General features: G+C 35.5%; 1 protein-coding gene across 8 annotated transcripts in view; it reads left to right on the top strand.

Moving 5' to 3' along the window:
- Positions 1–26,267, top strand: part of LOC310895626 (uncharacterized protein C8orf34 homolog) — a 237,785-nt gene that overhangs the window by 129,775 nt on the left and 81,743 nt on the right. For all 8 annotated transcript variants that reach the window (XR_014580803.1, XM_083827128.1, XM_083827124.1 and 5 more), the window contains 4 exons: positions 3,524–3,609; positions 8,726–8,799; positions 20,075–20,195; positions 23,176–23,678. Coding sequence is in view for 7 of the 8 variants with exons in the window: in XM_083827128.1 (XP_083683254.1) it covers positions 3,524–3,609; positions 8,726–8,799; positions 20,075–20,195; positions 23,176–23,678 (784 nt within the window). In the remaining variant the exon portion in view is untranslated. The remainder of the gene's footprint in view (positions 1–3,523; positions 3,610–8,725; positions 8,800–20,074; positions 20,196–23,175; positions 23,679–26,267) is intronic.

Raw genomic sequence — 26,267 nt, 5'->3', positions numbered from 1 at the left:
CCTATAGCTGCTCTTCAAGAGAGACTTTACCTGTTAAAAAGCAGTTTTCTTAGGCATAAATGCACAAACTTCAAATTTGAAAATGCACGCCAACTTTAAGTCATGGAGGAAAAAAAAAATTCAGCTTCCTTGACTGTTTTCTCTTAGTTTTCTCGCCAAATGATAGTTTAGTTCCAATGCCCTATTGTCTGGAAACTGCAGCTGATTGAGGACTACTGCATAGTTTTAGGGAAGGTACAAGTGGAGAAATCACAGCTTCTCTAGTATTATCCTCTCCTTCCATCTCCACTAATCCCATACTTAATTATAATTATAATTAGTAATTTTAATTATAATTAGTAATTATATTATAATTAGTAATTTTAGAATGCTGTTAGATAGATTTTGGATTCAAATAAGGAATTGTTTTGTTGTGTCATCTTGTCTCTTTCTTTTCAGCTTCTAAGTGGGATCATCAATCTAACTAGTCATCTCACATCTTTCTAAAGCAGCAATTACCATAATGTCAAGAAGCTGTACTTTTAATGTCTCATGTACATTGGATATTGATGGGTATCAGAGAGATATGAAAACAAGACCACAAATTCTGTCACATAAAAAGAATGGGGATGTATAATGACATGCCATGCAGCTGATTACAATAAGGAGCAACAATAAACTCATCTGGACTTTGGATACTGTCAGCTTTTATTTCTTGTCAAATACAAGTTCTGAGAAGGACTAGCTTTCAGATAGTAGTGATATGTTTCACCATATATTCTGCTTAAGTAAAATCAGTTGGATTAGAAAACAAGATCACTAGGAAATATATCTGAGTGAGCATATTAGTGTGAATAGTGAACTGTGTTAGAGAAATTAGATGTCATTTCAAAGATTTGCATATTGCCGAGATCAAATCTTCCTCCCACAGGGACCCTTTCCAGTGTCTACTTCTTTATAGCCAGAATTCAAATTATGTAGGTAGCTCCATGTGTAATGCTTTTGGCATAACTAAGTAGCATGTATTACACTATTAAAAGAACTTACTATTGGATTTTAGAAAGTAAAAGGAAGGTGATCTGAGTTTTTCAAAGTTGTCATGAGGCAAAGGATCCACTTAATTGTATGTAATTTCATGAATAAAATGAGAATCATTTAAATCGTTCATGTCTGGTTTCTTGGGGGGGGGGGGTGGATTTATGAAATCTCATAATGGGAATGAGTTACAAAATCTGTAGAATTCTAAAGGGATAAAAGAAGCAGCTCCTACCTACTTCTAGAGATATTTTTTTAGGAGTGCAATATAAGCAGAGAAGGTTGGATTAATTTTCCTTTTAATTTAGCACAGATAAATTATCAGAATTGTTGCGGGCAAGTGTGCATTGCTTCTGTTTCCTACGATTCCATATATATCCTTATACACTTGAATATATGCTTGCAGTATATATATGTCTGTATGTAATGCAGGAGGACAGGTCAGTTTTAATGCAAATGCAAATGATGTGATTTTTGAGGTCTTCCTCCCTTACATGGTTATTTCATTTGGAGTTTTTCTCCCTGTTTGAATATCTTTATGGTAATAGTGCATACCTACTTGTTTCTGTTTTACTGTTGTCTTTAGAAGAGCCTGCTTTATAAGTTGGATTTTTAAAGAATTGGCAAGTAGAGCATTACAAACCAGAAGAATTCATAGAATATTATATAGAAATATTCATAGAATAGTTTTCATAGAATTCATTTTCAAAATTGTGTTTACAACTTCTAAGTTTTACCTTTTTGTTGCCTTAAGAAGTTTTGAGTTCTATGGTAAGAGTCATTATGAATTTATACTGAGCTTTCTGTCCTAAAAGGAAATAAATAAATTATTGGGGAGAAAAAAAATTTAGAAGATATGTTAGATAAATGTGCAAGTCATAAAATGTGAAATTCAGATAGGGCAAATATGGAGATTCTGCTTGGTTTCAAAGGTTAATTCAAAGACTCATGTAAAGCAGATGCAGAGAGTGAGAATACAGAGTGAAAGGAACTTCTTTTAATAGATGAGTTATTTCTTTCCCCAAGGTTTTACTTCAGTGCATTCTTATAATTCCTGGGCTCTGCAAAATTGGCTTGCATTTTTCTTATTCTTTTCATGTCTGAATAAATTCAACTTAAAATAAATTTTATGTAAATGGCAGTTATATTGTGTTAAGCACTACAGACCATCTCTTCAGAGTAAAATCTGTATTCAGGATTCATAGAAACCTGAAGAAGGATGGTGGGACTCTTGGGATACTCATTTGAAAAACAACAGATACAAGGCCTATTTTTGTAAATTACTGCCAAGGCACTGCAGTCAGCCAATGCAGGAGGAAAGCATGAAGATGATACCTTCAATAAAGACTGGATTTTTCTTTTAAAAGGGAGGAAATACTCTTGTGTGTATTTACTTGTAGTGGGTTAACTTTGGCTAAGAGCCAAAATCCCACTCAGCTGCTTGTTCACTCATTGTCTTCAGCAGGAAAGAGGCAGACATTCTCGTGAAAAAGCTTGTGAGCTGAGATTAAGACAAGGAGATTGCTTACCAGTTACTGTCATGGGCAAAACAAACTTAACCTGGGGAAAATTAATTGAATTTATTGCCAACTGAAATGGACTCAGCTAAAGAGAAACAAGAGTACTAATATTACAATCACCCCTTTCCTCCCCCTTTTCCCAGGTTCAACTTCACTTCTTCATTCCAGACTCCTCTACTCCCATCCACCAGCAGTGCAGGGGAAATGGGGGTTGTGTTCAATCTATAACTGTTCCTCTGTGCTGCTTCACTGTGGCTCTCCATGGTCCATGATTCCTTCAGGAAATATCCACCTGCTCCCACGTAGGTCCTCCAAGGTCTGCAATGGATGCTGGCTCTGGCATGGTCTTCTCACCAAGCTGTGGGGAAATATCTGCTCCAGTGTATGGAGCACCTCCTTCTCTAACTGTGATGTTCCTGCTGCTCTTTCCCACTCCTTCCCTCCTCCTCTACCTGTCTTGCATATCTTCCTCTTTCTTAAATGCATTTTCTCAGAGGTGCCACTGTCTTGGCTTTCAGGCTTAGCTTTGTCCTGTGGTGGGTCCACTGGAGCCAGCTAGAACCATCTGTGTCCTGCACGGAGCAGCCCCTGGTGTCTTCTCACTGAGGCCAACCCTGCAGCCACCCTGCTGCCAACTCATCGACACAGACACTCAGTACAATCCTGTCCAGTTAAAATATTTTTGAATGTAGTGAAGGATGCTCGCAGAGTTTCATATACATGTGATACCACTGAAAATCTACTGTTGTTAAAATGAGTCTTGTATAAATACACAAGGTAGGATTTAGTTGACTGTTTTGTAGAGGTCGGTTTTGGTTATTAAACAATCTGGAATGATATCATTGGACCGTGGATGCTGACTTCTCAGCAAAGCCACTCTTTTAATTAGGTCAGTGGTGTTTAGAGATATGTAGTCAGTTAACATTCTTATGTGTCTTATCTATGGAATGTGATTGCATATGTTTTTGTTCTGTTTTTCCACAATTTAGATTGCAAGGAGATAGTATGGCAGAAAGGCCAGAAGATGTCTCCATGGTATCTCAAACATCTGAGCCAGCAATGCCAGACTCTGATGGTAAGTTATATAAATATTTGGTGCCCATCAAAAAAAAACACCCTACTATCTTGAATTTAAGAGCAAATTTTATGTCTGTAAAAGAAGATTAAACATTTCCAGAGGGTGTTCTTGGGCACATAAACTCAATCATTTACATTTAAATCTGTTAGAAGAGTCCATGACATGTTCTTGGCTGTGGCCAATTAGCACCACAAAACAAGGCATATTTGGGGTCAGTACTCATCCTTAGCAGACACTTTGTATGTTAGCACAGTATTTTGGATGTAGCATAGCTTAATAACATAAACATGGGCTGTTCCTTGCCATCTGGCCTCTATGATGAAGAATGGTCTTTGGAATATTTAATTTAATAGTACAAATGCAGCCACAGGATTCAAATAATATAAAGGAAAAATAAATAATTTCTCCTCCGCTTTTAAACTAAGTATCAGAAATGCTTCTCTGGTCTCTCTGAGCACCACTGACAATTAAAAATTCAATATAAAGGAGTTTATACAAAAACTCTGAAGAACAATTTTTCTCCTTATATCAACATAAGTACATGTTGTGGTAATTTGCAGTCAGGACACAGCCCTGTTTCAGTTTCTGCTCTGGTTGTTGAACAGAACACCTGAAATCTAATGGAAAAAAGCACTTCCTAAGGGCTATCTTGCCAGAGAATGCCCTGCTTTCTTATAAAAGATTAAGTTGATGAAGATTAACTTTATCTTGTCACTGGAAATGGAGACAGAAGGGAATAGATGTTTGGACAGAGATTCTGCAAAGATAAATCTTTCAGTCAATTCCCGTACTTCTGGGCAGAACCAGATGAGTCCATTAACTGGAAGATTTGATTTACAGTTTAGTCTTCAGTAGCTGCAGACATGTTAGCCATGTTGATTAATTAATGCAAAACAAATCATAACTAATTTTTTTTTATTATTTTTAATTGTCCTACTAAATGTCTGCTATTTAATGCTATTAGGTAAGACATCAACCTGACCTTTTGTTCATTTACCACATTTCTAAAGCAACATATGTCAACATTAGTAACTAGCGTGTCTTTAAAGATTAAAGGCTTAATGCAGTTATGCCATTTGTTTTTCCTGTCCTCTGTCATAGATCACTTTATATATAATATATATATATGTATATATATATAAGGGGACTAAAAATCTCAAAATATCATGTTCTTACAAGTTTGATGAATATTACCAGCAAGAAAGAGTCAGATTGGTGACTGCACTGAAGCCCTTTGAGAGGAAAGCAAAATTCTTATGTTATGAGAGTAATCCCAAGAAAGGGAAACGGTGCTGGCTTGTTTGGGATAGATTATGGGATATGCAGAATTGAATATGAAACAATTAGTTTTGAACAGGTCTCTGCCATCCTCTTCTCTTCCTGTGTACCCTTGTTCTTGTAGCAGAAATATACCTAATCTGCCATCACTCCCTGAAACTGTAGGCTTATTTATGTTTACTGGGAGCAGAAAGTCAGTAAAATCGTAGCCTGTTGCTAGGTGGCGAAGGCACCAGGATGAAGGAAGGTGAAACTGTCAGAAGATGCTGGATGCTATCTAACAATGAAAATGAATATTTCATGGTTGCATAGTGCGGACCATGGTAGTGCTATAGCCATATATCTTGGGCCACTTAATATGTCTCTGGGTACTCTGTAGTCAGTATGGCAATAGTAAAGAGGGAGAACATTGTCCCTAAAAAAAAGATAGATGAGGCAACAAGATTCGTGTTATTATAACCACGTGTGTTTCACGTCTGTGAATATACATGAACCCATTAGCTATATAGCTAGAAAATAGCACAGCTTCTAGGGCAGAAAGACTGAGGTCAACAGTAAGGTACTACCAAATTTCTGTCAAGAGGCTCTCTCAGAAATGTTCAGCCTTTCAAAGAATATTTTTTCCAAAGATGTTGGCTAGTAATAACTTTTGATTAAAACAAACAAAAACACATCTGTGTTTTACAAGTAGGCACAGGATACAAGCAGGTGCAAAACTCAGGCAGCTGCCCATTCTATCCATCTTTCCTATAAATGCAGCACACTACTTGTTTTCTGTGTATTTAATATTTATTTCCAATAAATATTATGTATGTGAAGAAGATGATAAAAGAGACTTTTAAAGATACTGTTAGAAAACCCTAAATAACCAAAGCATCAAGTTGCACTTTAAATTTTAGTCATGTCCTCTTAGAATGTATTATATCATAAAAAAATAATTAACAGGTTTTGGTTCCCAGGTTTATTAGAGTTTATTTTCTACTCTTGCTTATCAATACCAATGACCTCACTGAGAGAAAACTATAAATTGCAAAGTGCTGATGTAAACCATTCTTTCAGGATTATGCAAGCAAGGTGCTAATGCACAGCAAAGTTGAGGCAGTTTTCTTTAATGATCTCTTTCTGGGTTAGTGAGAAATTGTTAAGCTGTTCGATCTGGAGCATCTCTCTTGTGGATTTCAGATGAACCAGGTTCAGAAGTAATTGGCTGCACATCTGATCTAACAGCCCTTATAAATAAGCCTTACTAAAGCAATTCCACCTAATAAGGTCAATGCAATAGACTATGTAAGAAGATCATCTGCAGCACCAGGCACAATACTGACTCAACAGACAATCTGGACCTGACTCTAATTAACCACTGCACTGATTTCCCTCTAGTGCAGTCCTGCTGAATTGTGCAGAGTTGTGTCTGATCTAAGCAGTAAAAATGAGAGACAGGAGTCAGGTCTTGAGATCGGACAGCACAAGATGCTCTAACACTGCAGTTTCTTTTTACTGTGTAATGATACCCATCAAAACTGTTTCTCTTTCCCATTGGACCATTTCACAGGAAATAACTAAGGGAAGAATTTAATAGCTAGGTTCCTGATTTTGATTAGTAGAAGCAACTTCTGTGACTGCACTGTAAACTTCCCGTGTAGATAACAGTATCAGTCCAGTCTCATGGATCAGTCCTCCAGCAAGTCCTCCTCTTGTTCTGTACAGATAGGGCTGAGGTTTCAAAAGACAGACACTGCAACAGGACTGATCCAGTAAAAGTTTGTGTCTGTCAGGCTCTATATTCTTCTCAGTGTGGGGGGAGTGTACAGGTCATATACATGTGTATTTTTTTGAACTTAGATATAAAGAGATAGTATCAGTAAAAGCATGTGTTCATTTAACCCCAGTTGCCTATAAGTACTGTAGGATCTTGTTTCACTTGTTTCAGTCTCTTTTGCTGGCAAGTACAGTGCCCTTTGAGTGAGAGCCATGATGTGAGGCAGAAAAGAAATTGCAAATAAGATCTTTGCAGTCAGTGCATTCTTGTAGAAGGTTTAAAATACAATACCTCATTAGGGAGTAAACTCTGAATGTTGGGTGAATGTAAAGTATAAACCTTTAAACTTTTAAAACTGCCCAGCATATCTGAAAAAAGCTGTTTGCAACCTGAGCTACTCTTCAGTGCAGTATGCAACACTACATATTTCTGAGGTGTGGGCAAAGACTTGTTTGTTTTGTGGCTCTTCCTCGAACAATATATTTGGACTGAAACTGATGGGTTATATTGTGCTATGCCATGGTATGCATGTGATATTTCCTATTCTATTCTGTTATTAGATCTACAGATTATGCTGTGATACATAATATTTAGTTTGCTAAATAAATTTTGCTAAGCAAATTTCACATCATACTTAATTCCCTATCAAACAAGAGTCACTGGTTTATATTGTTTGTAGTTAACCAGCTCCCATTTCTACCTGATACATGTAAAAATACTAGGATATGTAGCTTCAAAGTTCATCTTTCCTTTAAAGTGACAATAAAGTTTAAAGTTCAAAACAGGCATTTGGATGTGGGGGAAAAGTTTGAAATTGGGGATGTTCAATAGAAATAGGATTGTAATTAACACGTACAGTTCTATTCCAGAATGAACTGCATGACTAGGGTAAAAAATTAAAAAGGATGAAAGTATTCGGGAATTACAGTTGTGAACCAGACACAGCAGTGGCAAAAATGTAGCATCATCTCTAAAATCCTGAATAGTTCTCTGACCACTTGTCAACACTGCATCATTATCACCTCTTCTTCCTCCACTTTCATTTGCATTTGCAATGAATGTGGTAACAACAGTTGCTGTATTTCAGTACAGTTCAGTTTTTATAATAATAGGGCACTTTGGAAACAGAAGAACATCCTTACTAAGTGTCCTCTGAATAACAGCAGAACTTAGAAAAGATCAGGGCATCTTGGTTTTTAGATGGTTTATGAACAGCATCAAATTGCCTAGTGGACTGACAGGCAAACAGTGAAACTGCATAGCATGTTACTTGGATATTGCTTTCTCTGACATAGGTAGGGGAGGTTCAGGCTGGATATTAGGAAAAGGTTCTTTACCAAGAGGGAGCTGGGGCACTGGAACAGGCTCCCTGGGGCAGTGGTTATGGCACCGAGCCTGCCAAAGTTCAAGAAGCATTTGGACAATGCTCTCAGACACATGGTCTGGTTTTTGTGTGGTCCTGTGTGGAGCCAGAGTTGGACTCGATGATCCTTGTGGGTTCCTTCCAACTCAGGATATTCTATGATTCTAGCTAAATAAACTGTCTTTTAAGTCATTACATATGTGACAAAGAAACATTCTAGATTGCTCAGCAAATTTTGTTGTTTAACAAATGTGACAGTATGGGTAAAAATTATAGCCTGCATGGCTTTTAAACATTGCCTAAAATGACTGAAACTTCTTATTTCAAACATTTTAACTATATCCTAACTTGTTTAACTGAATTAATTACATTTGTTTTAATAGATTTTATTAAAACTGAAGATCCGCTACTCCATTGTGCAAAGGACAAACAGTTTTTAGTTTTAATAGAAAAATAATAACCTACAAAACATCTGGCAGTGGAAGGAAGCTTGCTTGTCACTCTGTTCATGTTAGAGATACTGTTTCTCATTTTATTAAGCTTATAAATTAAAATTAGCCATAAATTAAAATCCAATGAAGTGTTAACTGAAAAGTAGTACTTGTATGGTAGCTACATGTGCCTTCCCAGCAGTTAATTTATACGTATTTTATTTTCAAAGTGACTAACAATTATTTAGTGTGATTTATGTTTCTTCTACCTCTTTGGAACAGCTCAAGTACCTGGGGTTGAAACACTTATGGAAGATATTGACGAATTCAAGAGTGCCTCTCAAGTGGCAGGATCTGTAAGTATCTTCCCATATGGGAAATCCTGTAAATTTTAAAAATAGTTTGATAAAAATTAGACTGTACGTAAAGATAAAAGTTGTGCTTGCCAGCAATGTCATCCTAAACAAGGAAAACTTAATTTGTCTATCCCTTCTGAATATTCAGTTCTATGGCAGTTTTAATTTTTTTTATTCCAGGAAGGGTGATATTTAGAAATCTATTATTATCATCCCATGTGAACACATACGTTATTGGCCTTACATGTATAGCTTCCATTGAAAGCTCAGTCATTATATACCGTGTCTGTACATCCTTAAATATTTCTTTAATGGTTAAATATCCATTTTAAGAGTTTTATAATATGCAATATTACAAAATAATTTAAATTTTAAATTTTCTTATGAAATTTGACATAATATCTTAACTATAATTCAGCTTTTTGGTAATGTTTACTTGGAAACTGATAAGCAAGATATGTCTGTTTAAACTATGGCTTTTTAAGAATAACGCAATATTATGTGTGGTGATATTTTCATCAGTTCTCTTATTTTAAAATTTAACAATTTTTGAAAATTTATATAATAAGAACTTCAGAGCTAGTTGTATTGCATCAGAAATTTGAATAAAGTTAAAGAAGGACTTGCTTTTTTTTTTTTTTCCCTCAGGCAAATTACTTGAAAAGACAGTAGTTATTTGTTTTTACAAACTTTCAGACAGATATAAGAGGAAACATTAATTTCTGTTCACTCATAGCAATTCTGTTTTTAGCACACTTTAATATTGGTAAGATAAGTGAGACTAAAGTCTGAGTATTTGTTGGCTAAGTTTTTTTAAGTATTTTTTGGGCGGTATTAAAGAAAAAGGGAAAATGACACTGCAGACTGATCCTGCAGTCTTTCAGACAGCTAACTGCTAGTAAAGCTAAAAATACTAAACAATCAAAAATCTATAAAACACTTAATATATTTCAAATCAGAGTTATCAAAGTAGTTGGCAGACAGGGAGTTCCTGTTTAATTCCTAAAGATCTTTGAGAACATGGACTGCCAGAAGCTCACAGAGCATTTGTGGATATTGGGCAAAGGGAATGAGGAGCAGAACTTCAGTAGCCATTGTTTTCAGCTTCTCACTCAAGCCTCCTTTCTGCTTCTTTTCACAGCAGTGAACAGAGAGGTATAATAAATTTTGCAGCACTTTCTTATGTTTTTACACATGATGTTCTTATTGGTTTGGACCCATGGCTACCAGCTTTGATTTTTCAGTTCCACAGACATGTAGCATAGGAAAAAAGGAACAGATAAATCGAATTACATGGAAAAATAAAAAAAAAAATAATAAGGAAAATAAAAGATCATTATAATTCTTAGCAAAATCTTGCTGCAGAAATATACACCCTTCAGCTGAGTATTTTTAGACATATGCTGTGTGTACACATGCTTATAAACAGACATCTCTCATTTAATGCTAGATCTAGGTGTACATACTTGTACTGGGCTCCCCAGTAGAAGAGGGACATAGAACTACCAGAGCAAGACCAGAGGAGGGCTACTAAAACGATTAGAGGACTGAGCACCTGTCATACGAAGACAGGCTGAGAGATCTGGGCCTGTTTATCCTTGAAAAGAGAAGGCTGAGGGGAGGCCTCATCAGTGTGTATAAATATCTGAGGGGAGGGTGTCAAGAGGATGGAGCTGGTCTCTTCAGTTGTGCCCAGCAACAGAATGAGAGGCAACGAGCACAAACTGAAGCACAGGAGGTTCCGGATGAATATGAGGGAGCACTTCTGTACTGTGAGGGCAAGAGAGCACTGGGACAGGTTGCCCAGAGAGGCTGTGGAGTCTCCTTCTCTGGTGATATTCAAAGCCTGCCTGGATGCCATCCTGTGCAATTTGCTCTAGGTGATTCTGCTCGGCAGGGGGGTTGGACTAGGTGATCTTCAGAGGTCCCTTCCAACCTTGGCCATTCTGTGATAAAGTTGCCTAAAGTAGTAGACTGCCAGAGGCAGTGAAGTTGACTGGACTGAATCCCTGAAAGCCACACAGGTGACTGCTGTTAACTGCCTGTGCTGCAAAAAGAAGTCAAGACCAGAAGTTGCAACTATTGCTCTGCCTACCCAACCTCTTCCTGAGGGCAAGGGCAACTAGCTTCCCTTTCCTGAGCTCTTGGAAAAATTCCTTTGTCTCAGTTACTAAGGACCCATAAGCCAGTAACTCTTAGTTCATCTGCTTTTGGCTTTTGTGTTTTGGATCTTTAAGCTATTGTGATTAGCTTAAATCATACTGATTATCAGTGTGATTAGCTGATTATGTAATTTTCTCTCTTTAAAATGACTGTTATGCAAAATAAGATTAAGCTGTCAAACACTGTGTTTGCCTGTACCTATATCTTCTCAAAAAAAAAAAAAAAAAGATCCAACTACTGTTGCATTTTAGGGCTCTGAAGGAATAAAATTTTGTTCCGTGGTCCCCTAATAACTTCCAGTGAGACTTATTCTGTGACAATCTTCACGTACAAAATATAGAGATTGAACTGAGGTTCCCCTTAGGGAAGCTATGAAGATTACATTCATGCAATGAATTCTCACAAATTCTTTAAAAGAATAAGAATTATGCCTGAAGAGGGCCTCAGAATTAATACCAAAATACATTTTCATGAGTATACATGATTTTCAGATATTATATGAGATATGAGTTACAAGGTAAGGCAGAAGTAGAATAAATATGGTGTTGATCGGACACTTCTCATAAATTGAACAAATTGGTTCATGACATTCACTCAAATGTGCATATTACCTCTAAAAATTCCTGATCTAGGTGAAGATATTCCATATTTAATACTGGTACTGTGTCCCACTAGGGTAATATGAGTCTGTTGCTAGTTAAACTGGTAATTATCGTAAATTTCTCTCTACTCATGTATCCTTGACTAATCTTTAAACGTGCCTTGACCTTCAGAGAAGTGTTTTGAGAAAAATTGTGGGATAAAGCCGCAAGAATTATGGAAGAGTATTTTTAGAAAGTCTTCAGAAAAGAGCTATACGGGTTATATTTTTCATGTTCAGTATACAAGTCCACACATAAGATCATGTGAAGGCTAATGCAGCCTCGATGCCAATAATAAGAAGAGATACGCAACGTCTATGCCTATAACATTGCTCAGTGTAATTTATACTATGATTACATTATGATTTTCTTGTAATGTTGTATATTTTTGGTATTACATGTCTGGAGGCTGGAAATTTTTGTAATTAGACCTTTTCTCTTTAGTCTTTTTAACAGAATCTTTTGCTAAGCTTTATTTTTCTCAAAGAGAGTTGATATTTGAAAATCAGTTTGAAGTATTTACAGGAATCAGCACTCTTCCCAAGGGTTTTGCAAGGACACAAAGTGGAAGCAAGCATTCAGAATGTCCTTAGAGATTGTGGTTTACTGAAGGACTCTCTCTTTTTTTTTTTTTTTTTTTTTTTGACAAATATTTAGTTTAACAAAAAGTGTTAGGCAAGATGCAAAGTTTTTTTTGAGATTTTTTGCAGTGGGTTTTTTGAGTCTTATTCTACTTTACATTTGTGTAAACAAGTTTTATAAATATTTGGCTAGAAATCTTCAAGAAAACACTGAACGGAAACACTAGGGAAAAGTTAGGTCATCTGGAATTCTGACAGTAATGGAAAAGTAAGGTATCTGGGGAAGCAACTATATTTACAGTAACTAACAGAAAGAAGCAGGACAGATGCAGTGGGCAATTCACACCAAGTAGCCTTTGCCTTCACTCTGAGCTGCTTCTTTTGCCAACTGAATGTAACAGGACTCATACTTACTGTTTTTATTCATGTGAATCTTTGCATTCACTCATCTTGCCTGTCATACACACATGAAAAGGTGTATTTTTCTTTGCAAATTATCCATGTAAGGCAAACCAACCCAAGTACAACAGAAAGAGGGGTGGGGGGGTGGGGAGAAGAAAAGTTGTTCAACTGCAAAAGGCATTTTTGCATGAGAATGCGTTGGGTTTTTGCTTTTTATTGCTGTGGGAAAAACACTCTAATACATTGTTTTATAGAGGTGTTCTGATTTAAATATATTCTGTCTTGTTTTCTCTACTCCTTTGGAACTTCTCTATTGCTTTCCCAGATGGAATATACACAGGATTTTCTTTGATAAATACAGAAATTCCTTAATGGGAATTCAGCTTGTGAAATGATTTGAGGCTTCATGCACAAGGAAAAAATAAACTTTTAATTCATGGTATTGATACATGTTGAATACAGCTATATTCCAGTGATGTGTAATTTTAATTGTAATTGATAGAAACTTTCTTAGGCTTTCCCTCATTTTCTCTGGGAACAATACTGGGAAGTAACAATATTTGTATAAGTTTGACTATAACCAACAATTTTAGATCACCTAAGCTTCTGTATTTAACTAAATATTATTTGCTGGATTGGGGTCACTGTTTAGCAATTAGAAGGTTAGCCATTAAAATAAGTATTTTAAGGTTCCCATGACTTCTGGCACAACAGCGGTGTGATTCTGAGGTAGCATGAATTATAAAGGTCATATTTATATACTATACATCCAGAATTAGTATATTTGCATACTTTTTTTTTTTTTTTTCAAATCTAAGTTCACTTTTGTAAATATGTGGAAATTCAACGTATTTTAAATTAAATGCCTTGAAATTCTTTGGTCTAGAAGTAATCTATATGAAACAAATTTCATAAAATGGATATGGCATTTTGAATGTACAGTTGCAAAGCAATAATTTCTTACTTAAAATATTCTCTTTTGATTTGGAGTGCACCTGAAGTACTCAGGTATTCTTATCAGTATTCTTTCTCACTTCTCACCTGCTCATATTCTATTTGCTGACATCATTTTGGTTATTGCAAAACCTAGCTCCCCAGGTGCTGGCCCAAGCCCTGTGACACATGGCATGGCTGCCTAGTGTCCCTGCGGAGACTTCAGCCCTTGGCTGTAAGGACAGCTGACGGAAAGCCCTGGCCCCTCACAGGTTCAGTTCCATTAGCCCCACTGGCAGGCATTGCATGGGGTTGTGGTTGGCACTTCAATGAGATCTTTCTTGCTGTAGACAGAATGGCAAATGTGTTCTGGACTGAAAATGCTCATAATTTAAAATATTTAATCTTCTAGCATGTAATTTTAAAATGAAAGAATTTTCTGAACTTAAAAAAAAATACATTAAAAATCTACGAATGCCCTGTTTTTACCTGTCTAAAACTTTGGTATCTTTGGTGTGACAAATTCAAAATTATTAGTCCAAATAACAGTAAGTAAAACAGGACTGAAACTTAGAAAATAATTATTGTAGTTATATTTCAAAAACTGAAACAAATGTTATTACCAGGTGCCTATGTATTTCCTCCTTCTCTCTTGCCTGTAAACAGAAAACCTATGTGTAAGTTAACCCAAACTACCATTTTTCTAGGGTAAAGTTTAGTGTAAAATATTCTGGCTGGCTGCCATGGGAAGCAGAAAGCTTATAATTTCAATTACACGGCATTTCAAGTAGAACAGGCCCTAATGTGGGAGATGGGGATTAGAGGTGGCTGCCAATATTGCATATGAGCTCTAAGGAGGTTTATTATTTTTACAGTACCTAAAAAATCATGTTGACAAGCTCACCTTAAGTGCTCGAACAGACTGTAGTAGCTGAAAGATTTAAAATTTGGTGAACTCTTACAAAATTATGAATGTTGTGTGATTAACCTTCAAACAAAATATTGCATAAAAGTTCAGCTGCTTGAATAACAATTGCCCTTGCCAGCTTCTTGGTCAGATGGAAAGGACATTTGCAAACAAATTGTTGAATAAGTGGAATTTTTTGCACTGGGAGGAATCTCTGTCAAATATTTCTGTTTAAGCCATTCAAGCCATTAAACAAAGAAATAGTGGATTATACAAGAAAACTAAGTGTGGTGGTCTTTCTTACAATATTATCTCCTGAAGTTACCAATAAAATTTGCACTTGATTAGCAAAACTGTGCAGAATATATAGTTTTATATAGAATAAAAGTTCAATCAAAATATGTAAGATATATATACAACTTGTGAGGAGCTCAGGATTGAATTAGATTTCACCTCCTTTTTATTGTGGTTATCTATATTTTTGGTGTGAATATGCAATTCATCATTAAAAGGTAATCTTTAAAAATGCAGAAGCACTGTCTCTTCTGAGGTGGGGACTCTCCCTGCACCTGAAAAAGAGAATGTATGTTTGTACATGGTCGTGCCTGTTGAGTACCTGGGCGTTTTAATTTGAAGTAGGCCCAAATGACATAGAAAAGTAGCATTGCATTGTTTCATAATACTTTTTATGGTCAGCAGGAAGGGGTAGTTTGTTTTCTAACAGGCATTTAATTTCCAGATGATGTTGTAGGTAGTTTGGAGGCCTTCCTCTTGGCCTCAGATATTCTGAAATGTTGCACCTCTGCAGAACTGCCAGGGCATCTGTGGGTATTACAGGCCAGCCCATGTCGTTTCAGCTCAAGGGTAAGATCAAGACATTCACATCTGCACTTTTTTTTTCTAGGGATAAAAGCTATATGATGTATGCCATCAAAATGACATTGGGCTGCAGATTGAAGTACTTATAATGATCTTGAAAAACTTTCTTATTCTTATGACATCCTTAATAGTATTTGTGTACCACCATGACTTTCCCAGTAAGCTACAGTGTTTTCCAGAAGTTCAGGGAACCAGTGATGAGAGACATTGCCTTCGGCTTTATCTTTTGTAATTTATGTTTTAGGAGTAATTTGGCTAAGTAATCTAAGTAAAGAATGCACTAATGAGTATATTGTTTGTGAAGAAATAATGATGTTATGTAAAGAAACCAATTAAGAAATTGATGCACAGTTGACCTTAAAAGTTGACAAATGTATCCCAAGGGTTTTGAACATATTTCTGGTGCAAAGAGACATTACCTTACCTTCAGAGTTTGAAGGTGACATGAACAGGGCCCAGAGCTGTTTCTACAAGTTAAAAAGGCAAGGATGTCTTTCAGGAACATCCTCATATTTAGATTTAAAATCTTGTTAATATGATAGGCCATTTATAAATTTTGTGCTAATATTTACAAAGCTTAATGAACAATCAAGGTCAATTGCAGTTTGGAAGATACTGAAGGCATTGAAAAGGACTTCTTGTATACGTATACTTTATGCATACATACTAAATTTTTCAACCACTTTCAGTCTACTGTCATTATCATTAAAGTCTGAGGTAACCCACATGATTGTTTTATCTCTGCTGTACCTGGCCAGTAGACAAAGGACACTTTTCAGTAAAGTGGAATAAGAAGGTTTAAATAAATGGCTTGCAAGTCTGAATCTCTCCTAAATGAGATATCTGAACTGCTGCCATTCATCCAGTGGAGAGAAACGGTAACACTGAATTCTGCTCTAGCTGTGTGAATTCATTTCTTCTTGCTAAAGCATTTGAACTGACATGCTTTCCGAACTTCCTTATTAACATCCCTTGCTTTCAGCTTGTACTTATTGTTTAGGAATAAGTCTGTTGCATAAATTGCTGAAGGAACAGAGGAATCTTGTCTGTGTTTATGTATTATGCACTTAAATGAACTCATAGTCTCAAAATATTAAAAGATATTTTTTATGTTAAGTATATATATATACATATATATATATATATATAAAACATTACTTGAGCCTGCCTACAAAAAGAATGAAATATTGTTACTTATAGCCCTGAAATATCTAGCATCAGTGAAGGAGCAAAAAACTCATTACACTGCAGTTTTAATGTCATAATAAACTCTAATTGGTTTTGTTCATTTGTTTTTCAGATTTTCCAAATCATTGTTATTTTCTATTGAGTGTTTAATTGTAAGGCAGTATTATAAGCACATCATTTACCATTAAATTAAATTGCTACTATTAAATATCTCATGTATCACTACTATTAGAATATTATTTTGGTCTTTTGAAATGCTATTCTGTGACAAAATGCTGTCAGTTTATGGTAGTACGTACTACAAAAAAAATATGCACAGTTTACCTAGTTATAAGAAGATATACAACATTATATAATATATAATATAATAACATATTTTGTTATAACAAAAATTGTTATAACTAGATACAGTATTTGGGGAAAATAATTGTTCAAAAATTACCTCACAGGGTGTTGAAACTCTTTATCTGAAAGGGAGTTTGAACATATAACAATATGCAATGGTAGAAACTGAAAATATGTGAATGTACTACTTTTAAATCATACACAATATTAATACTTATTCTCAGAAAGAATGTATACATCTGTGTTACATCCAGAACTGAACACAAATTCTGTTTGTTCTTGTAGTTGTGTGTGAACATGATGAAGGCAGACACAAGCATTATTAGAATATATGCGTGTACTGACTTGGTGTGCCTGTATGTGCTTATACATAGGCATATCTTTGTGTCTTAAATGAACTTATACAAGATTTTAAAATCCGAATAGAAGCATACAAAGATATTGCTGATGTTTGATGATGGTTTAGTGGGTGATATTGATGGTAAGGGGATGGTTGGACTAGATGATCTTGGAGGTCTTTTTCAACCTTAATGATTCTGTGACTGTGATTCTGTCTGTGTGATTTGGATTCTCCAAACTGAACATGATTTAATTTAAATATTATTCTTTTTTATTTTTTTAATGTGATGATTACCATTAAAAATCATTTTTCTCCATTTATTTTAGTTTCTATTATGGGCAGTAGGCTGAGATGCTTTCACTCAGATAGTCACCTTAGATGGTATGTCTTACATTATTGCCGTACATAAAGGAAATAAGTATGACAGAGGAAAAGGTGGAACGTAAGAAGAAACAATAGACATTTGTTGAAGTGAAAGATTTCTCCATTTTATATACAGAAAATAGAAGATGGAGGGTGAAACCCTCTCAGCAGGCTAACATTTGTAAATCTATGTGTTTGGATGTTAGAGAGTTAGAGAAAATCCATAATTATTTGTTTATGATAAACTTCAATAGAGTTGAGAATAATAGACAAACAATTTGGTCTTCAAGTATTACCATAGCCCACAGACGAGTTTTTATTCTTTATTTCATCAGAGTTATGTCTTTGCATGAAACTGTATAGAAAGAGTTCACCCTTATAACCTTGGGGATTTTTACCCTATAGTCATTGATGCCCTGATGTTTTTTTCCCCATTAAGAAAAGATACGCTGTTGAATTTGTATAAAAATGGCCTCTTTCCCCCATAAAAATCTGAGGATCAGAGGATGAAAAAAATAGGTTAAAAATCAGAATATTAAATTTTTGTTAGAGGGCCTATTACTCATTCCCATCTCTTATTTTTTTTCCTTTCATTTCAAGGGAATCACTCATACAATAAGTTACTATTCTATCTAGAGGTAGATACGGAGCAACTAATATCTGTTAGAAACAAAGAGATGTGAGTAAGTTAATACAGGTGACATCAGCAAGCCAGGTTATGATTTGGATGGAGAATTCACAGTTTGGACTGAAGTGGAAAATTCTCAAAATCTCTTGGGGAAATGGGTGAATAAAGTATAGCGATATGTCTGAAATAAATGTGTTTGCAGGATTACTTCTACTTCCGAGTAATTTATGTTTTATTCAGCTGTATATTTACCTGAGATTAAATATGGGTAAATTTAACCAGAGTAGAACTTCTGTAAAAAAAAAAAAAAAATCAATTGGCAAATCAAAAAATGTCAATTGTGTTTTAAGAATGTTGTGAATTACTAAGGGTAGGATTACATGCAGTATGACCTATTTCATATGCAAGAAAATATGAATAGTGGTTTTTTTAAGTATGGATGTGGAACTTCACATTATAGATGTTGCTTTATGAATATAAATCTGTGTTAACAAATTAACAAAAGACATTCTTCACGGTCATCAGTGGAGTACAATACACTGTTTATTAGAAAATATTTTAAAAGATTATATTTATAAATTATATGCCATATAATAGTTTACTTCTGTTGAATTATGCTTAATTAAAAAAAAACAAACATCATCAACAACAAAAAACAAAACACAAGGCAGCTACAATGTTTGCAGTTAAAGCAAATTGTGGGCAAAGAGGATAGCAAACTTTTGATTTTGTGTTCATCCTTTGAACCATAGTATACCCCTTGTATGCTGTCAGAGCCCGGCCAGGAGAGCACCGCCACGTGCTGCAGCTTTGCAGGATCCCACTCATCTGCTGGTGACTTCGGTACAGCCCGGCGGACTGCAGCAGCAGAGCTCTGTGTGCCTTCCCTAAATGGGGTCACCAGTTTGGGTCTCCCTCCTCTGCTTAATCATTCTCCCTGTGATTACATTAGCTTAATGCCTTTGAAACCCTGGCCCCTCTCTAAATTTGTTTGACATTTACTGGAAGATTAAGAAATTAGTAAGAGGTAAATGATGATGAGACCACTGCATAAGCTTTATTTCTTTGGGAAACCAGAGAAAGCAAGAACCCCCCTACACTGCAGATGAAATGTTTTGCTGAAATAATAAAGTAAAATTTATTTCAGATAGGCTGTTAAGAATGCTTTAATTAATGTTTTTGTTCGCTGTTTTTATAACCAAGTCTTAAGCATTCCATCATATACTTCTAGCGTATTTCAAGGAAGCATATAAAAACTTACTGAGTTTACCTCATAGCATTATATTTTAAAACCATTTATTGAAATTACTGAATGGGTTCCAGAAAATGCAGGTAACTTTTGAGTACCACAGCATTCAATAGCGAAATGATTGTGTAGGCGGTATGTTTGCCAGCATCTGTTCCAAATGGCTACGTTGCCTTAATGATTTAGTTGCTGTTCCTGAAAGGAGTACTTCTTGCAGTGATAAAATAGCACTGACAATTTTGATTAGGAAATTCTGTGATGTTCCCAGAAGTGCTGCTTTGCAGAGATACTGTGCCAAATGTTGTGGTAATTTAAAGTAAGTGCAACCTCCAATGAGTAACTGGAATTGCACAGAATGTAAACCATTGAAGAATTTGCCTTGTTAAGTTGTCTCAGTGTGGAACAAGAGCTTGTGTACGTGTATATATTTGAATTACTTTAGAACTGTTGATTTTATGCAATGCCTACTATTTATGTTATTTAAGGTAAGAAATTATATTTTGTACTTTTTGCATATGAACATTATATATTAATTCTGCACAGTGTACCCCACCAGATTCACTATTCTAAATGAGGTCTCATCCCCTTTTTTAAAATTGTTTTGCATATAAATATGAAAGTACATTAAAAATATTCCAATGTATTTTTATCTATGTAAGTCTCAGCCAGTTTGGACCCTGGATGCCATGGGTGTGAGACCTGGAGGTTCTCCAAGACAGAAACTCTTAAAGGACTCCTTAGCAGCAAAAGAACTTCAGACCATGGAAAAACATCTAGCTGGTATGTATGGTAGTAAAAGATAATAAAATATCCTCACCTAACTTTCTATGTCAATATTTTAGACAAAGGAAAAGACAATCTTTTTTCAGATGCTGATAGAAAATAGGTAAAAACTTTATTATTGCCCTCAATGAAGAATCAGCTCAGAGGACCTCAGATAATAATGCTGTGTTTTTGCTTAGCCTTATTTTTCTCATACAGTTGCAAAAGGTGAAGTGTCTGTGGTATCAGCAAGTCTCCCTCTTTCAGTTCTTTCACTAAGTGTGACGTAATCAATTAGTCCTATCCAGTACTAGGATGTCATTTAGATGCCTGACTTGTGACTTGGACTACCTGTGCAATGATGAAAAATAGTCCTGTGTTTCACATACACTTTCTTAAGGAGCTTACCTTTCTCTTATGAACATGTTGTGTAAAACTGACTTTTTAACATTGGCACAAGTGGGTGCCTACGGCTAAATTAGTGAGTAACATCAACTGTCAGCATGTACCTAAGTACCTTGGTATTTGAAAACAACATTTTCACAAAATCAGATTTTGAAGCAATCAATTTTCCTTTCCTTCCTTACATATGGCTCAGTAATACTTTTGTCTAAGATCCAGGCTCTTGCGTTACTGTATCTGCTTTATATCACATGCAAGTGGAGTTGTGCTTTTTTGTTTTGTTTTGTTTTGTTTTGTTTCTTCCCTTTGGTAGTTAATTCCAGTAACTTGCCCATTTTGTTTGTTATACTCATTCTGTAGTCATTGCACACTTCTGGAATATATTTTACCACAAGTAGAACTGTTAGATGCATAAACAGTTTGTAAGTACATTATGAATGATATCCTTATTCTGGCATTTCTGATATGCAAGTAAAATGCCTTTGTGTTGCTCTATTGTCTGCATTTTAATTTCCTTTACATGACATTGACAAGGGATTTAAAAAATCCTAAGTCATAATTCAGTTCTGGTATTTACTGTGTATCCGATAATACCACATGGCTGGAGATTTCTGATTTTTTTTTTCCTTACTGTTTAAAAAGCTGTTACTGAAGGAAAACATGTGCTAAATAAAACTGAACAATTACATTATGAAAACATGTTAATTATATGTGGAAAAATGATTAACATAATTGGTTTATCTGCAGGCTTGTTTACTATATGAAATGAAGGAAACATGAGCCACAAAAAAAGTTTATTTAGCTGTTATTAAATCATTTAATATTCAGATAATTTCTTTTCATACTGAATCACCATGGGAAAGTTAGAGGTCTGAATTTTGCAAAGACAGAAAGTAAACTGAATCTTCAAAAGAGCATATTTCTTAATCAGTTTAAACCAGGTAACCCACATTGTCATTTATTGGTCCCTGGATTAAAGCCAGGCATCTTACAAATTCCAAAGTGATATGTATTGATTTTTTTAAAGCATAATGGAAGAGTACTTCAAGACATAATTATTTTAAAATGGAAACAATTAATTTTAGAGGCCAGTTTTTAGTAACATTATTGTAAGGTTGAGGTGGCAATTAGAAATATTCTTAATTGTGTGCTAGAAAGAATAACTACATTTTAAAATTTGCTAGCAGCAAAACATTTAATTTTTAAAGAGTTGAAAGACACTTTTATCTGAGGCTTTCACAACTATTTCATTTTTATCACCTTTATTATTTTTTAGTAATAATATTTTCAATGTGAGGAATATCTTGTGTTGAAGTAGTAACATGAACCTGATGTACCTTATTTTCCTGTTTTCAAACTGCTACTTCAAACTATGTGAATGTTGAAGGTGGCACATATTTAACTATTTTACATAAAACATTAATTTAATACATATAATATACCTATAATATTTTATATTATTTTTATTCTGTTTACCTGGTAAGAAGACTTGCAAGAAAATCTGATTTTCTGATATGCAGTTTAGAAAGTGTTTATTTTAGGACTTTAAGGCGCAAATAAAAATGAAATCCACATTTTATATATGTTCACTTAATAGGTGATTAAGTCAGTGCAGCCATGCTGATTTACAGCTTCTGGCTTGTACAGTTTGAAGGAAAATAGCATTTCTTTTCTAAAGGTAAGCGACTGTCACCATCAGAATCAAATTACAGTAGAGTACATGTCAGTGAGAGTGAAAATTCAGAACAATTGTGTGAGATTAAATGAACTGCTCCTTAAGCTTCTTGACATTTTTACTTGCAAAGAATTTTCACTTTAGTAGCTATTCTAACCTAAATTCTAACTTACCCTCACCTAACTTTGTTGGATTTAAATCATTAGCAGCATTTATATGAATTATGTGAATTCAGAAGATACTTTCCTCACTACACCTGAACTGTTCCATTTTTAAATAGGATCTTGTTCCTTATAGTCCTCCTGTGCAGGGTAGGGACTGGAACACCAAATGGGAGTCAGCTTTCTCTCTTGAATTCTAGACCTTGGGGACCCCTTCACCTGCTGTGGCAGTGAAGACAGACCACAGTACAAAATTCAGATCCAGGCAGGATCACAGATCTAGATGTACTCGAGGTGAAGAGCCCCAGAGTTTTGTTTGGGCAATAGACAGTGACACCAGAATCAAAAGTCTCATCTTGAACCAGTTTTGGATTGCCCTACAGTGTGGCTAAGGACTGTGAGTTTAGTTCATAGCTCCATTTTAGCCTGATGAGAAATTGCAAAAGCCACAGAGAGAGAACTTTGATGAGATGAGAGAGGTTTTTGTAGGTTGTAGTGACATTTATAGCTAGATGATTCAATGAAGTGGCAATATTGTATTTCTGTGGGATAGATGTGTGTGCAGTAAATCAACTGTAAATAACTTCTGAGGACATGATCGTCAAACTGTTAATTCTGATGCCTTATATCTTATGGGTGAATAGATTTTCTCTGCACAACTTAAAGTTGTCACTTATAGTGGAGAAAATCAATAAGAATTTTAAACCTGAGAGAAACAGAAGTGAGGATTTTTTGTGTGTTTGTTTGTATGTGTGCACAGATATTGAAAAGGACCTAGCACTATGGGAAGAAGCAAGGCTCTCAAGAAGCCCTAGTATCCAACACCACAGTTCAGTTACATCTGACCATCAAGGCAATCTTCAAGCTACACAAGGCCAAAATCCAAGGCCTCAGGTTCCGCCTCAAATGGGGAAAAATGTGCAACTCCAAGGAAACAAATCACCACCGCTGCCCACTAACAGCCGAGCACAGGTCTCGAGTCTTGCAAACAGCAGGCCTCCAACACCTGGTGCACAAACCAACAGGCCATCGACTCCATCAACACCAGGAAGCAGACCTGTGACCCCAAACAGCTTGCTGTCACGGCCTCTTACCCCTAGCAATCAAGGAAATAAAGAAGGTGTCATCAATATGCACAGAAGCCGATCTTTGACGTCTAAGAGCCAAATGGGGAGGACCCTCAGCGCTGCTTCAGGGCTCTCTGTGCAAATGAGTGGAGATGTTGTTGGAACTGTCACAACTCAGAGAAGCAGTTTATCAGAAGTAAGATTTTCAATTTAATGTTTTTGCTATGGTTAAGAGCTACTATAACATGAAGACGAGATTGTGTTTTATGTTGAAGTAATATCAATATACTTAATGTAACTTACTGCTTTGAAAAAAACCTTGAAACATAATGATGAGAAAAGTAGCAAGAAAATACTGCTCAGCTTTGAGAAGTACTGATGAGAGAATGTCAGGATTATTGCGGAAATCTTACTAAAACACTCATGCCCCCAAATTTTCCATGAGATCTGTAGGGTCTTGCCTGCTGAATGCACAGCAGTTTTATTAGCCTTACAGTTTCTGAGGTGAATATGTCTGGACCATTAAACACAACTTTATCTTTTTATCTTATCTTTATGCTTCCAAGGTATTTTATCCTCCTAACCTCCTGCTGCACTGACAATGCATAATATTTCCTTGGTCTGCTTTTTTGTTTGTTTGTTTCTTTTTTTACACACTGGAATGATTAGTTAGGCATCTCTGAATGGACAGATTTTCTGAAACATAAAGCTGAACTTCAATGAGAAAATGTCCAACATTGCTGAATCACTATCACTATTGTGCTTGTTAGCTAGACTAATTCAGAGCACAAGAACTTCCTGTCTTATATTAATGGCTTTTACATGATTAGTCTTTGTATAAAAAAAAAAAAAAGAAGAAAAACGAAGTTAAAGTACCTTGTAAATTTTGAGTGGGTTCTCCTCTGCTAACCTTAGCTGCCTTAAAGATAACTTTACTGTGTAGGCAGTGGAAATAAAAGCACCTGTGAAAGAATAACCTTGCTGTCTATCTCAGATACATGCCTCACTAAGGTGATTTTTTCTCAGGAAATGCCAATCCTTCTATATTGACCTATATATTTAGCGGTGGAAAAAAAAATCCTCATTTTTGTTTTTGAATGGCAGTGCATTAATCTCATCACTTGAGCTAGTTCTTCATCCAGAATTGGATATCCAATTTAAAAATGACCAAAGGTGACTACAGTCAATATATTTTCAAACCAGAAATTTTCCATGAAAAAAATATGTAATTGTAACAGAAATATTTTTTGACAAAATCATTCATCCACTGTTTGGAGGGATGGGTGTGTTTGTGTGTTGAAATTTTCTCACGTACCAGAAAATGAGTATTGAAGTTCACTTTTTTAACTAAGAATGTTTAGAAGAAATGAAGGGTTTCATTGTTTCCCACTAAACACATCAGTTTTTTGGACTTCACTGACATATAGTCATGTGATGCCAACTTGGATTGTTGTTGTACAGGATCCTGCAAGTGCTATGTGATGAGCACTGTATCTCTACCAAGGGACAGCAACTCTCTCAGTCCCCTCTGATACTTCCTGTAACAAGACAAGCAATTAAAAATGCTTACTTCCACAACCTTTTTGTGGTTTAGTAATAATAATATTGAAAACCCATTTCATTTGCTGTGATTTTTTACTTCTGTTTCTGAAATCCCAAACTTTGCTGATACCTCTTATAATAATAGTCTTGTTATACATTATTTTAATATGTGTACATATGTTTGTCTCAAGTACTTTAAGAAAAGAGCAATATCATTACCCTGTTCTAGAGATAGAATAGCATGTCCAGTCTCATCCAGTAAGCCCACTGTAAAGCTGGCATTAAATCTCAGCATTCCTGTGCAGAATCGTATCCACTGTTATGATCCCTACTAGAAGCGACAAACTTTTTTCTTTCTTCTTTATCACTGGGCACAGTAGTATTGGCTGCTAGTCCCCCAGCTCAAACTTTATTAGTCCCTTCCTGACATGCACAAGACCTTTGACTTAATGGAAACTTCTCTTGGGACCAGCTCTGATTCCAAGGGGGAAAATGGCTAGTATGACGTGTTCATACTGGTGAGCTTCATCTGTCAAGCTGTAGAGCCCTCAGGTCTCAGAAACTGACTGGTGGAGATCTGGCCAATCTACTGCTGCCAACCTCATGTTTGGAATGTTACACTGGAAACTTTGGGAGCTCTTTTAGCTGTCTTTGTCCATTCAAGTTCCTGCTCACTTAGGAAAATACAAGTGGGTAAGGACGGATCATACCCAGAAAGTATCTCTGTTCAGTAATGTCTTTTGCCATGTTAGAGGTGTCCCTCTATTTCTGCCCATGTGATTTCTCTTTGACCATGGAGACAAATTTGGAAAGTCAATGGAAGCTATGTGAAGAACAAAAAAGTTTTTTCTTTGTACTTTTGCAGATTAAAAATGTATAAAACTAAAAGCTGAGACTGTAAATTATTTTGCAACTTTCATTGGAGGTTGTGTATCCCCTTCCTGTATAAAAACAGTAAAATAAAAGAAGAGAAATTGCCTTTATTTTTCTTACACTTACGGTGTTAACAGGAAATTTCCATTAGATGTGAATGCACTGTGGCTATATTACCAACCCTATACAAGATGCTGTGGTAATATTTTGAAAAAAAATCTGCTTCCTTACTCTCATGTGGTATTAATGGAATTTACCAGTACAAAACTGATACATATTTGATGAGAATATGTCAGTTGAAAAGGAAGCAGTTACTGAGTACCAGCAACGTGTTTTATTATAAGGGGCTTGAATTAAAAAATACAGGCTA

The sequence above is a fragment of the Anser anser genome (genome assembly GCF_964211835.1).
Source record: "Anser anser genome assembly, chromosome: 2".
Lineage (NCBI taxonomy): Eukaryota > Metazoa > Chordata > Aves > Anseriformes > Anatidae > Anser > Anser anser.
This window is presented reverse-complemented; position numbering and strand designations above follow the sequence as displayed.